This window comes from Drosophila biarmipes, chromosome 3L (genome assembly GCF_025231255.1).
Source record: "Drosophila biarmipes strain raj3 chromosome 3L, RU_DBia_V1.1, whole genome shotgun sequence".
Classification (NCBI taxonomy): domain Eukaryota; kingdom Metazoa; phylum Arthropoda; class Insecta; order Diptera; family Drosophilidae; genus Drosophila; species Drosophila biarmipes.
Window position 1 is genome coordinate 2,181,942 of NC_066613.1, and position 15,363 is coordinate 2,197,304.

General features: G+C 35.8%; 2 protein-coding genes across 9 annotated transcripts in view; both read left to right on the top strand.

Moving 5' to 3' along the window:
• LOC108025564 (poly [ADP-ribose] polymerase) overlaps window positions 1–15,363 on the top strand; it is a 109,487-nt gene that overhangs the window by 6,246 nt on the left and 87,878 nt on the right. The window contains exon 2 of one of the 7 annotated variants that reach the window (XM_050886202.1): window positions 6,139–6,311. The exons of the other annotated variants lie outside the window; for them this stretch is intronic. Coding sequence (XP_050742159.1) covers window positions 6,139–6,237 — 99 coding nt within the window. The 3' untranslated portion in view covers window positions 6,238–6,311. Of the gene's footprint in view, window positions 1–6,138; window positions 6,312–15,363 lie in introns of those variants that run through there. 7 annotated transcript variants of the gene reach the window in all.
• Window positions 1,519–4,488, top strand: LOC127010860 (uncharacterized). 2 transcript variants are annotated; one of them, XM_050886220.1, is made up of 3 exons: window positions 1,519–2,508; window positions 2,585–2,664; window positions 2,764–4,488. In XM_050886220.1, the coding sequence occupies exon 3, from the start codon at window positions 2,894–2,896 to the stop codon at window positions 3,848–3,850; it is 957 nt and encodes a 318-aa protein (XP_050742177.1). In that variant the 5' UTR covers window positions 1,519–2,508; window positions 2,585–2,664; window positions 2,764–2,893; the 3' UTR covers window positions 3,851–4,488. The 2 variants fall into 2 exon arrangements, with proteins under 2 accessions (XP_050742177.1, XP_050742176.1); XM_050886219.1 differs by having other exon boundaries at window positions 1,519–2,664.

Here is a 15,363-nt window from a genome sequence, read left to right on the forward strand (position 1 = left end):
TCCTTATCAACAGTTCTGATGGTGGCTACCACCGATGTGTTGTAAGGTAAAGCCTCATTGGGGTCCGCAAAAGCTTTTTTCCTCTTGCGGAGCGTTGTTAAAAATGTCTATCTGACCAAAGGTGGCGCATCTGAGCAATCCACTTCGGTGAAATTGACATCAGGGCACGAGTGAAAATCAATTTTCTTCTCTTTGTTGCCCCATTTGATGTGGCCGGAGGCCAGGCAAAGTGTTGCTCCCGCCTGTTAAATAAGGTCGAGGCCTACGATTGCATCAAAAGAAGATAAGTCGGGTAAGATGAAGAAGGTGGCCTTCAAATCGAAAAGTGACACGAAGCATTTCTTCGTGATTGTGGTGTTGCCGTGAATTGAGTGAATTTCGAAGGGGCTTTCTACCGGGACGCATTTCATGCGTCTGAATCGTATTCGCAAATAGCATCATCGTTGATCTCTGCTATTGCGCTGGACGCAGTGTTGGCGTACGATTTCTCTTCCTGATCTGAGTTTTGGGTGACGTGGTTTATCCTTTGCTGTTTTTTAGGGTCGCCTGTGCGCTCGGACGTTGCCGGTCTCCTATTCTGATAGGGTGGAGCTTGGGCAGGAATGCAAACCTTTGCAGAGGGGTCGACTTCCACCGGCTCCGGTCCACTCTGCAATCTGTTATTGCGCGGTTCAGAATGTACCTGCGCTTTAACTTGTTTGGTATAATGGGGATTTTTATTAATACCAAACTGGGGGCCTGTTTGGTAAAAACTTCCATCCTGCTGGCGCCTTTGCTCCTTTGGACTGTTCTTACGGTCCCTTTCTTCTAGACTCTTTGCAAACGATGTTGCGAACGTGTACCTTTCTTCATTTGATTCCACTTCTTGCGCTAATGCCAACGCAGTTGGCATGTCCTTCGGCTTTGCCGAGAAGAGGACATCAGATAGGCTGCGTCTAAGGCCCGAAATAAATACCCGGAGCGCATTGTCCCGGAATTTATCACACAGAATTCTTGCCGCCGATGTCTCGTATGACATCGTGGCTTTATTTGTGAGTAAGGTGAGTTTTTTCTCAACCTCAACGTAATATTGCACGAGTGTGAGGTTTTCCTGTCTGAGGGTGCCCATCTCCTGTTCAATGACGTGGATCTGCCGTTTGTCATTGTAAGTGAAATCCAAACGGTCTATGATCGCGTCAAAATTTAAAATTGTGCCAAAGGAGGACAACACTGCATCAGCAAGGCCTCTTATTATACTTCTTATGATAATCACTGACTGATAATAGCGTGAACTACCATTGTATCGTCTAAATATGTGGTAGGCAGCGGTGGCGGCTTGCCTCTACGAAACATATGACTCCTGTGCCCCCGCAAATTCAGGAAGGCACTTGACAGCGTCCAGGGGCTCGCTGCATTGAACTGTTTCCCTGATTTCTATGGCTGCATAAACTTTAATTTCTGGCGTTGGGGCCGAACTTGGCTGGTCAATGCATCGATTACTTGTCTGAACTCTCGTTCTTTTTGTAAACTTACGGCGGAGTTTCCGGCCATGGCGTTTTCAATAGCCGCACCCTCTAAGTTGTTCAGGATCCATGAGGTCTACCCTTTCGCCCGCGGGGGGTTTTTACGCGTGTTTTTCGGAGTGGAAGCTCGAAGGCAAGTTTTTCACTATCTGACCCTGAATCGCTAGCGTACTGCTTGACGCTTCTATACTTAGAAAATGGCGAGCTCATATACCCACACAAAGGGATTAGAAAACGGGGACACAGAGCCGCCAAAATGAGGGTTCGTATTTCATCACTATATAATTCACCTAGTTAATTTTGACGGAAGTAGATACCTGTGCCCTTGCATAAAAATTAGTGTAGCGGTAAATATATAATAATTATAATATTGTAAATTATAAGAGATATAGGGTAAATAAGACTGACACACAGCCTCGACTCATAGTCAAAATATTTCAAATCAGAAAAATGAATGAATTTAACGTAATATATTTATATATTTTATTTTTGTTTATCAAATCCCGAATTTTATCGGGCTCGGAACCGTTTTACTCTCGTAGTATTCTGTATTATCTAGTTCTACTTTGCAGACTGGTTAGAAAATATTTAAATAGGAGGTCCACTTACATTTTATTTACTGTGGTTTCTTCCTCAAAGATAAAATTTTTCTTCCAAGAATGTAAAAATATCTAAGCGAAACCGTTGGGTTTTTATTGTTGAGCGCCAATTAATCTTGTTGATATTCCCCCAGTGCACTATGGTCCAAAAGCCCAAATTTTTGGCATAAATGATATTTTTTTTTGTGAAATAATTTATTTTTGTTTAATTTTTTGGTTTCTATAATACTGAAATGATATAAAAAAATTTTGGAAAGATTTTTTCGGAGTGCCCCTAATCTTCCGCGCGCTTTTAAAGTCAGCTGTTCAGTGTCGTTATGTTTTGGCCAAAAAACGCGGGAAAATTTTCATAACTTGCAGCTAGTGAATCAATTAAAGCGAACATTCAAAGCTAAACAAAGGTCAAGGTATGTAAATTTATAATTTCTAAACTTTTTACTATATTTATACATGTTTGTGTTGTTTTTTCCAATGTGTTGCAAGTGTGTTGTTCTAGGTTATTCTAACAAAAGTACACGTGTTCTGTTAAAGTTTTCTTTTAAGTGCCTCCAAGTGCCTTGAAGGTAATATATAAATGTTTTTAACAAAATACTATAAAATCAATTTTAAGTAATGGTTTTTGCCCGTTTTGCCCCTTTTTGAAAAAACAATACATGTTGCAGGTGTTTATGAGTTTTCTCATGCAGCGCTCCTCGAAGTTTGGGAGGAGAGCAACCGGAAAGACGACTCTGTTAGAGGTTTTGTTATAAAACGAATAACAGAAAGCGACAGGATTGACTTTTTGAAGAGCATATGGGGAAAATACTAAATAAAGTTAAGTATTTCATTAACTATGTTAAGAGAAACTTACCGAAATGCAATCGTATGTTAGGGCGTTTTAAATCAGTTCACTCACGATGGCTTGGTTCAAAAATGGTTATACGCATTGATAAGCAACCAGTCACTTTGAAAACTGGAAGAAAAAAGTCGAATTATGAAGATGCAGGACCTCGTCTTAAAAGAAAATTAGCATCTGAGCTGGCTTCAGAAGAAGCTCATTCAACTTCTCTCCTTTTACACGCTGCCTCAGTTTCAGCAAAAAAGTCTAAGGAACCAGAAATCGCCTTTTTATTAAAGAAAGCTAAAAGCAGTGAAGACATAAATGATTTAAAAAAAAAACTTAATATGAATGAGCCGATTCCAATAAGTCCTGATAGTGCACTGGCATTTTTTATTGAAAATGGATTTACAAAGCAGCAATATTTGAATATAAGAGCACTAAATAAGCAACAAGGATGTGATATTTTCCCTTCATATAATCAAATCGCCGAATCCAAATTGAAATGCAGACCACTGGAAATTAAAATCTGTGAAACGAGAGCGGAAGTCTCATTCCAAAATTTGCTAGATCATACAGCTCACCGCATACTTGAAATGCAACAGGAAGTTTTTGATATTTGGCCAGATGCAACAGAATGCACTTTAATTGTGAGCTATGGGTTCGATGGGTCTACTGGACACAGCACATATAAGCAAAGATTTCAATTGAATGAATCTGTTGGCTTAGATGATTCGCTTTTTGTCACCACTGTTATACCGTTAAAGCTAATAGATCAGCATCATCGGGTTATTTGGATTAATAGGACTCCACAGTCAGTGAGATTTTGTCGACCTTTGAAAATTGAGTTCGTGAAGGAAAGTACTGCACTGATTTTAAAAGAGAAAAAAAATCTGGACGTGGAAATAGAAAACCTAAACGTATTATCTTAAAGCTACAAAAGCAATATAATAACTGTAAAATACCAAACTCATATGACTTTAATCGATGGTAAGGTCTTAAGCATTGTAACCGGAACCAATTCGTGCCAATCATGTCCGTTATGTGGAGCAAAGCCTACTCAATTGCTTAAAACAACTGATTTTAACTCGCCGATTTTTAATGTGAAATCAGAAAATTTAAAATATGGGGTGAGTCCGCTACATGCATGGATACGGTTTATGGAGTTTCCTCTTCGAATTTCCTATAGAAATGGCACGTTAAAGGAGATGAAAAGCTTAAAGTATCCTTGCGTAAAAAAAGTATTCAAGAGAAGTTCTGGATTGAGCTTGGCCTTAATGTAGATACACCAAAACAAAATGGAAGCGGTAATAGCAATGACGGAAATACCGCAAGACGGGCATTCTCAAATAGTCTACAATTTTCGGCTATCTTGGATTTGGATTATAAACTCATGTATAATTTTTATATTATTTTAAAAGCAATTTCTTCTGAGCATATTATTGACTCCGAAAAATTTAAATATTTGTGTAACAATACTTTTAATTTATATATGAAACTGTATTCTTGATATCCAATGTCCCCAACCGTACATAAAATATTGGTACATGGACATCAAATTATAACCCATTTTATTGTTCCAGTTGGTGTGCTTGGAGAAAATGCATCTGAAGCGCGAAACAAATTATACAAGAGCGATCGAAAGTCTCATGCCAGAAAATGCAGCCGATTAGCAAATATTGAAGACGTCTTTCATCGAGCACTGGACTCTTCCGACCCATTTCTCTCTACAATTTGTTTGAAAGAAAGGGAAAAAAAAATCCAAATGGTCCTTCCCAAAGAAGTCATTGATCTACTCGATGTTCCTGATCCAGAGCTATATATGACCGGAAAGTCGGATGGAGAAACAGACGAAGAAGATTTTTTTTGTTTAGATAATATTATTTTGGATTCAGAAATTGAAAATGAAAATTAGTTTAATAATATAATGATAAAAATATATTTTATAAATGTATTAGCTTTTTCATTTGTGTTGATTTTGGGGTTGTATATAAGACGACTTTACTATTTATACCAATAAATACGATATATGTTTAATTTTGTTTATATTGGTTGTATGGGGGCGGGGGGAAATTCTTTTTATCGTCCCTGATATTCGTGCAAATTTTCAGAATCTTACGATCATTTTTAGAGTTTATGCCAAAAATTTGGCTCTTTGGACCATAGTGCAGTGGATGTGAGCGTGATCGCGTGCAGCCGTCCAGTTGAAGAGAATATCCAAATGCTGCCCTTAGGCTCGTGGGCAAGTCGACCTCGAGCGGTGGCGGCAACTAAGAAGCGGCCGGGTTTCTGGTCGCTGGTAAGTTTGTGGGCGCGGGAGAGTTGTCCCTCGCTGCGGTCACTGTTCCTCTTGGCCGACTGGCCACTGGTCATCCACTGAAGAAATAGGATGATTATATTGGGGGAAAACTATTCCCCTTTTCTAGCTGGCCTAGAGACTCTTGATAGAAAATGATAAAATTTCTAACGGCGGTTGCCGGAGTTCTTTTGCGCAGAACTTGTGTTCTTTATTAGCTAAATTACAAAACTGAACTAAAATTAAAGACAAAAATGAAATTCATAGCGGCCACGCAAATATGCTTTGTTTGCCGGCTATGCGCGAGCATCCGTCCAAATGTCGCGTCAGCGGTTTTGGCCGCCGCTGGGCTTCGGACATTCGGTCATCGCCTCCGTCCGGTTAGCTACTTAGTTAACTTATATATATATATATATATATATATATATATATATATATAGCGCTCTTCCTTGTTTTTTTGCGTACCATGACAGGCCTAGCCTTTTATTTGCTAAATCCGAGCGGGTTTCATATATATATATATATATATACCCGCTTCGGACATTCGGTCATCGCCTCCGTCCGGTTAGCTACTTAGTTAATATATAGCGCTCTTCCTTGTGTTTTTGCGTACCATGACAGGCCTAGCCTTTTATTTGCTAAATCCGAGCGGGTTTCATATATATATATATATATATATACCCGCTCGGATGGTCGAGTGCCTCGACTAGCAGATACCCGTTACTCTCCTGATCAAGAATATTTAAACTTTATTGGGTCGAAACTCTCCCTTCTACATGTATACCCTTTCACACCAATGGCGTTTCACGGCACAAACTTGAATTAACACAGTTCCTGAATGAAAATCATATCGTCATTATGCTACTGATAGAGAAGCACTTCACAAACAAATACAACTTTCAAACTTCAAATTTCTACCCCCAGTTCATCCAAATGGTAAAGCCCACGCATCAGGCCCCACTTTTACCAAAAGTTCGCAACTATCATGCTTGGAGATCGCTATACAGCTGCAGGGGACTATAATGTACCTTGTGATTTTGCGTACATGTCGTCAGACCATTTGCCAGTGCTTATAACTCTTTTTCAAAGCCCAAAAATTACAGATCAGCAGCCATTATCTCAACACGAAACGCACATGCACAAAATCAAAACATCAAAACAACATTACATTATCATAGCTGGAGTCCCACATAGATGCGAGCTAGGGCCTACTCTGTTCCTCCTATACACAGCGGACATTCCCACGAACGAGCAGGTAATAACTACGGTAATAATCTAAGTTCGCCGACGACAGGGCAATTTTTAGTCGCTCGAGGTTCTCAGGCCGAGCCACAGCACAGCTAGCAAATCACTTCCTCGTAGTAGATAGATGGCTATCTGACTGGCGTACTAAATAAATGAACAAAAATGTAAACACATAACGTTTACTCTCAACAGGCAAACATACCCTCCAATATTATTGAATAGTACGCAGAAGCCAACGATGAAACGTATTTCGGCGCCCACCTTGACATACGACTAACCTGGAGAAGACACACGGAACGGGAAAAAAGTACATATAAAACTAAAAGCCAGCAGCTTCCACTGGATTCTTAACGATCGTTCTCTCCTGCGTCTGGACTACAAGGTTTTGCTCTACAACTCCACTCTCAAGCCCATCTGGACATATGGCTCCCAGTTATGGGGTACGCGAGTAGCAGCAACATAAACTTTATACAATGCGTTCAATCGAAAATCGTGCGAACTATCACTGGGGCACCATGGTATATTCGCAGTCAAAACATGCACAGGGACCTAGGCATTCTTACTGTAAAAGATGAAATAAACAAAAAAAAAAAAAGCGTCCTGCAATGAAAATCTCTCTATGCACCCCAATCGCCTTGCAAGAGGCTTGACTTAGGTTTCCAGCCGATTCCATCCACAACGCAACGACCTGCCAAGCCAGCAATAACTTTTGGGCCACCTTTAACACAATATCAGACATATGACTGTTAGTTAGATTAATTAGTTTAAGATTTGATACACTTATTGTTAGTATCTAACGGGAGAAGATTCAATAAATAAATAGCAAAGCATTAAAGAAAAGAGTACCGCTTAACATTTTAGGAAACTAAAGGTGCTAAAATTTATTTACAGTTCCATATACCGAAGAAGACGATCGTAAAAAATGGCCATCGGCAACCTTCGGGCTTGAGTTTTGTTTTTTTTTACATTCCCAGTAAAATAGACCTGGATGCAATATATTAACACACACCCAGATGGCTCCCAAAAGACTGCAACCAGAACGCCCATTTACATTGTTGAGTGAGCACTGCTCGTTTACTTTTACTCGATTTGTACTACTGCTCGATTCGGATCTCAAAAACGGACTGTCTGATCTCTAGTTCAATGATCAATAATCAAACCTCGGCTTAAGAGATTTTATCCCCAAAAATTGATAAAGAGAATGGCTCAAGAGAGTCGGAAAATAGGATGATGCAATTTGCCAATTAAATTTGAAGTCCAATCTTGGCCGGAAATTGGTGTTTACATTAGCGGAGTTTTAGGGACCGCTTTGGGGATCTTTTTGTTTACGTTAACGGACTGGATGTTTACAGCACCCGTTTGATTTGGGCTGCGTGAAATTGATCTGGGTGGGAATTATTCGGAGGCCTGGTTGAAAGAAATAGCTGACCACGGGTTTATCTCGGGTCTGTCAGAGTTATTTGGAAATTGGCTCTCGGCTCAAAGTTGTTTATAAATTGGGTAAGAGCCCCTAAATAATGTGTCATATAACTCCCCCCATTCTAAATTGAATCGTCCCGATTCATTGGAACTGATGGGTATAATAAATGTAATTGTTGGGTTAATTCGACAATGATATTTTCTTCTAGGGTATTTTCATTGTCGGGTATATTATTTATTTCATTATCGGAAATATTATTTTCTGGTTCAATTTCTATATGATTTTGCCATGGTTTGAATATTAAAAATTTTCTGAATTTGATAATAATCATAATAGTTAAATATGTAAATGAGAATATGATTAATATTAACGTAACTGGTATTTGAGTTTGTTTAATTTGAATAAATGGATTTAGTATGTTAATATTATATCATTAGATATAATATATTCGGATACTAAGAAAATCTGTATATTTTCGAGCTGTGATGTATTCCAATATCTTACTGTCTACATTGGTGTAGGAAATATTATTAATTTTAATGGTGCCAATGGTGGTTATTAAATATGACCCATTTAAATGAGTGTCATTAACTGTATTTTCTGCATTTACAAAAATGGCTCCATCTTGGATTACATCTACATTTTTATTTTTTTCTCGGATTTTGATACAAAAGGATTTTTCTCCATTTAGTAATCTAGTGAAACAAGAGCCTTCTGGGTTAAGTGTGCAATAATTATTAAATATTTCTGTCTTAAAATTAGACATTACATGATACTTATTTCTACATTTTGCGACGTGATTATCAATTAATAATTTTCCATCGTTATGTGAAATGGATCTTGAATTTTAAACGTCACAACGATCGGTAATAGTAGGGTATTTTATGTAAATTGTAATAAGATCTTGATGCAAAGCGATTTTAAATTCAGATATATCTAAATGGTCTGTTATAACTACAGGTCTATCTTCGTGCTTATAAATTTCTAGTATATCATCATTGTTTAGAATTTTAGTACTAAATACATCAATTTTGGCAAGTGTAATTGTGTCCATTAAATTCATAAGATCGTAAGTAAGCAAAAGCAGACGATATTTTCTAAGTGGAATTTCTTGATTTTTAAAGGCTGTTTTGAATTGTTCAGACAAAGATTTTATCTCTTTAAATATTTTAGAATTAATAACGAATTGATCGTTATTATTTTGTATTAAATCATCGATTTTATTTTGGACTGTTAGAAATCATCATGATCTGGCGTTCCCGCTATCCATTTCCAAATGGTGCCTATTTCATTAATGCCTCTTTTTGATCTACTGGGTATAACTTGAGAGATAAGTATTTTGATAATTTCTAAATCGTGGGATATTTCCCAGAGAAAATTCTTGTTGTCGTGACCCTTTAGAAATTCTGTTTCAAGATTAATTATTTCTCTATAAAAACTTATATTAGTTATATGAAATAAATCTGCGTGTGATTCATAAATAAGAACATCTTTGGTATCCTTGTAAAGAAGGAAATCATGGTTCGTGTAATCCATAATTTCGGATTTGGTTGTTGCTACCAGCAATAAAAAGTACATTATTCAAATCATTATCTGTAATTTGAAACAAGTTATTTAATATTATCTTTATGAATCGTACGGTTTCTGTTATTTATAATAACTTTATTTGGAAGGTTTTCCTTAACTACTTGTTTTTTATATCTAGAATTAAGCTTGTTCCTTTCCCCATGTTTCTTTTCGTAAATTACCTCTCCTACGTGATAATTCTTATTTTGTCTATCTTTATTTTGAAAATGTAACATTTTCTCTTGGGCTTGCTGCAATAATTTAGGAATATCATCGTGTTTGATTTTATTAAATAATATATCGAAAGGTCGATGATTGGTTATTGAATGAATTGTTAAATTATATTTTTGTGCTGCTCTAATTATAATTTCGGAATAATCGATTAAATTAAGCTCATCTTTAATGCAGCGAGCAATTTCTGTTAAGGTAGAGTGTGCCCTTTCTATTTGTCCGTTAGTCGTACTATGTCGAGGATCTGCAAAGAATAAAGATATCCCATTTCTTTGTGCAAAAGATTTAAATTGGGATGAAGAGAAACTTGGTTCGTTATCTATCATTAAAGATTTGGCTAATGGAAATTGTTGTAAAATTTCTGAAACTTTATTTTCTATATTCAGTTTAGTAGGGATTTCTTTTACCACTAAGTATTTCGAATACGAATCTATACAAGTAATGAATATAAGATTTTGGGCGTAAAATATGTCAAGATGCAAATTCTCACCTTCTCTTTCTGGAATTGGTGCTTGACCGATAGGAATCTGTACTGGGTGCCTGTTGTATTTGTTTTGATTGCAGATAGTGCAATTCTTTATAAGCTTAAGCTTTTTGTATAAATTTGGCCAATAATAGAGTCTAGTTATTTGTTTATAATTTTCATCTAGCCCTCTATGAGCTCTACAATGAGTTTCTGTGATAATAAGAGATCTATCTTCAGCGTTCTGGACATCCTGGTAAAATGTCCTTGTGTATAAAAATTTATTTATAAAATTGTCTTTAAGTGGTTTTTGAATTCTGTAAAAATCTTCTAGAGTACAGTGAACTCCTATTGTTATGTTGGGTGGAATATATTCCCTTAAGATTGATACTAAATTTTCTGGAGTGTCATACTCTATTATATGTCTAGTATTTCCGAATACATTAATCGACTCATGTATTGTATACCTCCCCGTTGCTATTAGCAATTGTTGCTTAAACTGGTTTAAGGGTTTTCGGGTTTCTTGTATTACATTCTCAAAACTACTCTCTGCAGAATGCTGAGTATTTTGATCTGAGACCGATTCATTACTTTCCGTTAAGTTATTTATTTGAATCCTAGATAAAGCGTCCGCAACAACATTTGTTGCTCCTGGCTTGTAAATAATTTTGGGTGAATAGCTTTCAATAAAGGAATACCACCTTTTCATCTCAATATTTGTATTTTTTTGAGAAATGGAAAATGAAAGAAGTTGATGATCAGTATAGATCTCGATGTTGTTAACCCCATATAAATAATTTTGAAGATTTTTAAAAGCCCATACAATGGCTAAAAGTTCCTTTTTATTGGTTGCGTATAATTGTTCGGTTTTTGTCAGAGTTTTTGAAATAAATGTAATTGGTTTTCCTTCCTGAGAAAGAACAGCACCAATTGCTAAGTCTGAAGCGTCCGTTGTAAGAGTAAATTTTTTATTATAGTCTGGTTGTACTAGTTCTACTTGTGCAATTAAGTTTTCTTTGAGCTCGTTAAAAGCTCTTACAGCTGAATCATCAAACTGTATTAAAGTTTTACGTGATGCCTTTTTTGATACTTTGCCGTTTTGACCTTCTAAATATTTTGTTAAAGGTTTAGCTATATTTGCGTAATTCTGCACAAATTTTCTGTAATATCCTGTAAGGCCTAGGAAGTTTCTAAGCTCTCGAATATTTTTAGGTATCGGATATTTAACGATAGTAGAAATTTTTTCGGGATCGGTTTTTATCACATTGTGGGAAACAACGTAACCGAGAAAATTGGTTTCTAATTTAAAGAACTTTGATTTTTCAATTGAAATTTTCATGTTTGCGTTCAGCAAAATTGTAATAATGAGAATTAAATCTTTGTAATGTACTGGTGAATTATAAGGATTTCTACTTGGTCTTATAATTTCTTCATTTAACATTCGATTTATTTCAGAATTCACAAAATCTGAAGCTGATTGAGCATAAGGGTATTGTTTGCTGTAAATGGCCCTATCATTTACGGTGTTTATTTCACCGCGGATATCTGTCCTAAATGAGATCTGCATATTTATTTTTGAATGCTCTTCATTAATAATATTTAATATTTCTTTCTCCAGATCTTTTCTTTGATCTGCAGATGATATTTTTATGTTATTTATTTTTTGATTGTCGGATAGTTCAACGACGGCGTGTTCAGAATTTTTATATTCCAAACTTTTATTTTTGTTGGATTTCTCAACGACGGCGCGTTCAGGATTTTTAATTCCCAAACATTTATTTTTGTCGGATATTTCAACGACGGCGTGTTCGGAATTTTTGAATTCCAAACTTTTGTTTTTGTCGGATTTTTCAACGACGGCGTGTTCAGGATTTGTATATCCCAAACTAGATTCGCTTTGATTACCCATTTCAGATTCGGATCTGATTTGAGCTTTTTCATCAAAGTATTTTTTTAATATAAATTCTTTTAATGGAAGAATGGTGTTTTCTTCTGTTAAAGAATGTTAGTTTAATATGCTTCCATTATCATAATTTAATTTTTCTTCTATTCCATTATATTTAATTACTCCCTTAGCTGTATCAATTACCGCTCCTATTTTTTTTAATAGGTTATAGCCGACCAGTAAATCTGAGTCTATCCCATCTATTTCATAAAAAGTATATCGCGTATCAAAAATAGTTATCATATGATAATATTTAATTATTGAATATCCATTCACTGTAGATACTCTTTTGTAGATTGGAAGCTCGTTCTTATTTTTATAAATTCTTGTTTTTATATAACAAGAGGTTGCCCCAGTGTCAATTAATATTTTTAATTTTTTCTTTATTTTTGGATCTTTTCTAATTAAGTAGGGTAAACCTACTCCTGACTTGTGTCTAAAAAATGGTTCTCCTCAATGTTAGTTAATCTCATCGTCTTGTTAGCCGGTTGGTTAACAGTTCCAGTTGGTACCCTTTTATTTTGGGCTTGTCCTTGCTGAGTGTTCTGGGTCTCAAATTTTTTTGTTTGATCCCACTTGTTCTGACTATAATTATTATTTTGATATTTATTGTAGCCTTGATTATAGCCGTTGAAAGCCTTATTCTGAACCTGGATAGACTCGTCTACCTCCATTGGTTCCGGGTTATTTTGTGGCTGCCTATAGTTGTTCCACTGTTTTTGTTGGTTATTATTAAATCTACCCTGGTTCCAAGAATTATTTTTATTCTGATTATAATAACCGTAAGTATTTTTGTTCTGGTAGGTGTCATGATTAAACCTTAAATTATTATTGTTTCGCTGGTTACTATAACTATTGTTTTGCTGTCTAGTCTTGTGGTTGAAATGTGTTTGTCCATTTCCACTAGAGTTTGGCTCACTATGTTTTCTCTGAATAGTAGAGAAACTATTTGCGAAATGAGCCCTCATGTTGTTGCTTTCCAATTCCTGAACTATGACCATTGCATTTGGTAGGTCAGGTGGATTCATTGAGAAAATAGTATCTGAAATTTGGCCGTTGAGGCCGGTAATGAAAACTCTAAGAGCTGTCTTCCTATGATTCTCATTCATTTCCGCTGTTATAGGTTTGTTTCTACCGTAGGTCATAATAGTTTTATTAATTAGCAGAGTTAATTTTCTATTAACTGTACCATAATAATCCATTATGGATAATTTTCCCTGACTCAATACACTTAATTCCTGTTCAATAATGTGAATTGGTCGTTTGTCGCTAAAGACGAAGTCAAGTCTGGCCATTATGGCATCGAAATTTAATACAGTACCGTTATGGGTTAAGGCGTCGTTTGCCATTTCTGTTATTTTGTTTCGTAATATAGATAAGGCAGAATAAAATCTTTCACTCCCTCTGGCATATTGTCCCATGGCTACTTCTGCCGATTCTCTCCAGCTTACATATTTATCCTCTTCACCTTTATATTCCCTAACAGATTTGATAATCTCATAAGATGTGTCGCATTTTATATTCGGATCTACAATCTCTGTCTGATAATCCTCAACCGTTTTAATTTTGTGAGAAAGCTGCTATCTTAAGTTAACGATCTCCTCCTTTAATGAGACAAGATTTACAATTTGCTTAATTAAATCTCCTACATTTAACATTGTGTTGTTTGTTATTGCCTGATGGCTTGTATTTTCTTGTGGATTCATGTGGAGTCTTTTATTTGCTCCAGTCTGGCTTGTTGAAGGTTCTGGCATTTTGAGAACTCTTTCAAAATTTGAAATTAACTCTTCCACTTTGTATATTTATATTTCCTTTCTTACAAATTTTTTTTAAAAAATAATAATAAAAAATTGTAGGATAAAAATAGTATCGCTCACGAATCGTCCTTATTTTTTTCTCTTCTCGTTGTTATTTTTCCTGTTGGGGTCGTTCTTATCCTGAATGATGATCCTGATTGGGGTCGTCCTTCTTTTTTCTGTTTTTAAATTGTCTCGAGGTCTTCCTTCTTTAATTAGGTCTTCCTTCTTTCCAATTTTTGGCGAGGGATTGCACTTCAGCCTGTTTTCTTATAACGTCTTTGTTGTTGACTTTGAAGATTTTTTAAAATTTTTTTTCACAATGTTTATTTTTTATTATATTTTTTCTTTGAAAATTTTTTGTCGCTTTTTGATTTTTATATTGTCCGAGCAGTGAATTTATGTTACGATCACTATTTTGTAGTTTGAGATTTTAAGGGGATTATTTCATTAATTAATTTCCACCTTAGTTATTTGATCAACACAAACTTTTTATTTATTCGTCGGTTGTATCGGGTTTTTTGGACGCGCTAAATTCCTTTTTTCACTTTAAAGCTTTTTTGTTTTTATTTTAAAGCTTGTTTTTTTAGAATTTTTTAATCGCACGGCATCACGTTGGGTGCCAATTAAGTTTCTCACTAGTGATTTGATTTAAAAAAATTTACTTTTATTTATTAATCACTTAATCACTACTACAATTTTTGTACTTTGAACTTAGTTAATTCACTGCTCGTTTACTTTTACTCGATTTGTACTACTGCTCGATTCGGATCTCAAAAACCGACTGTCTGATCTCTAGTTCAATGATCAATAATCAAACCTCGGCTTAAGAGATTTTATCCCCAAAAATTGATAAAGAGAATGGCTCAAGAGAGTCGGAAAATAGGATGATGCAATTTGCCAATTAAATTTGAAGTCCAATCTTGGCCGGAAATTGGTGTTTACATTAGCGGAGTTTTAGGGACCGCTTTGGGGATCTTTTTGTTTACGTTAACGGACTGGATGTTTACAGCATCCGTTTGATTTGGGCTGCGTGAAATTGATCTGTGTGGGAATGATTCGGAGGCCTGGTTGAAAGAAATAGCTGACCACGGGTTTATCTCGGGTCTGTCAGAGTTATTTGGAAATTGGCTCTCGGCTCAAAGTTGTTTATAAATTGTGTAAGAGCCCCTAAATAATGTGTCATATAACTTGCATGCGTTTTGTTTTGCGTAAAAAAATTACCAGAACTATGGTTCTTTAAAACACGTTCCTGAACTTACGATTGGGATGGGCAGAACAATTCCGTATGCTCATTTAATAGGGTGCTGCCGACCGTTTGTTTGTACATATTCTCTTAAGTTGTGCATACAATTAACGCATAAACGCATAAACATGCATAAATTGCAATGCTTTTAAAACTAAGAAAGCAGTACAATTTTCACTAAAGTGCTTCAAATTACTTAAGAAAAACCGTTGCCGATGTCGGCGAAAATATATCGTG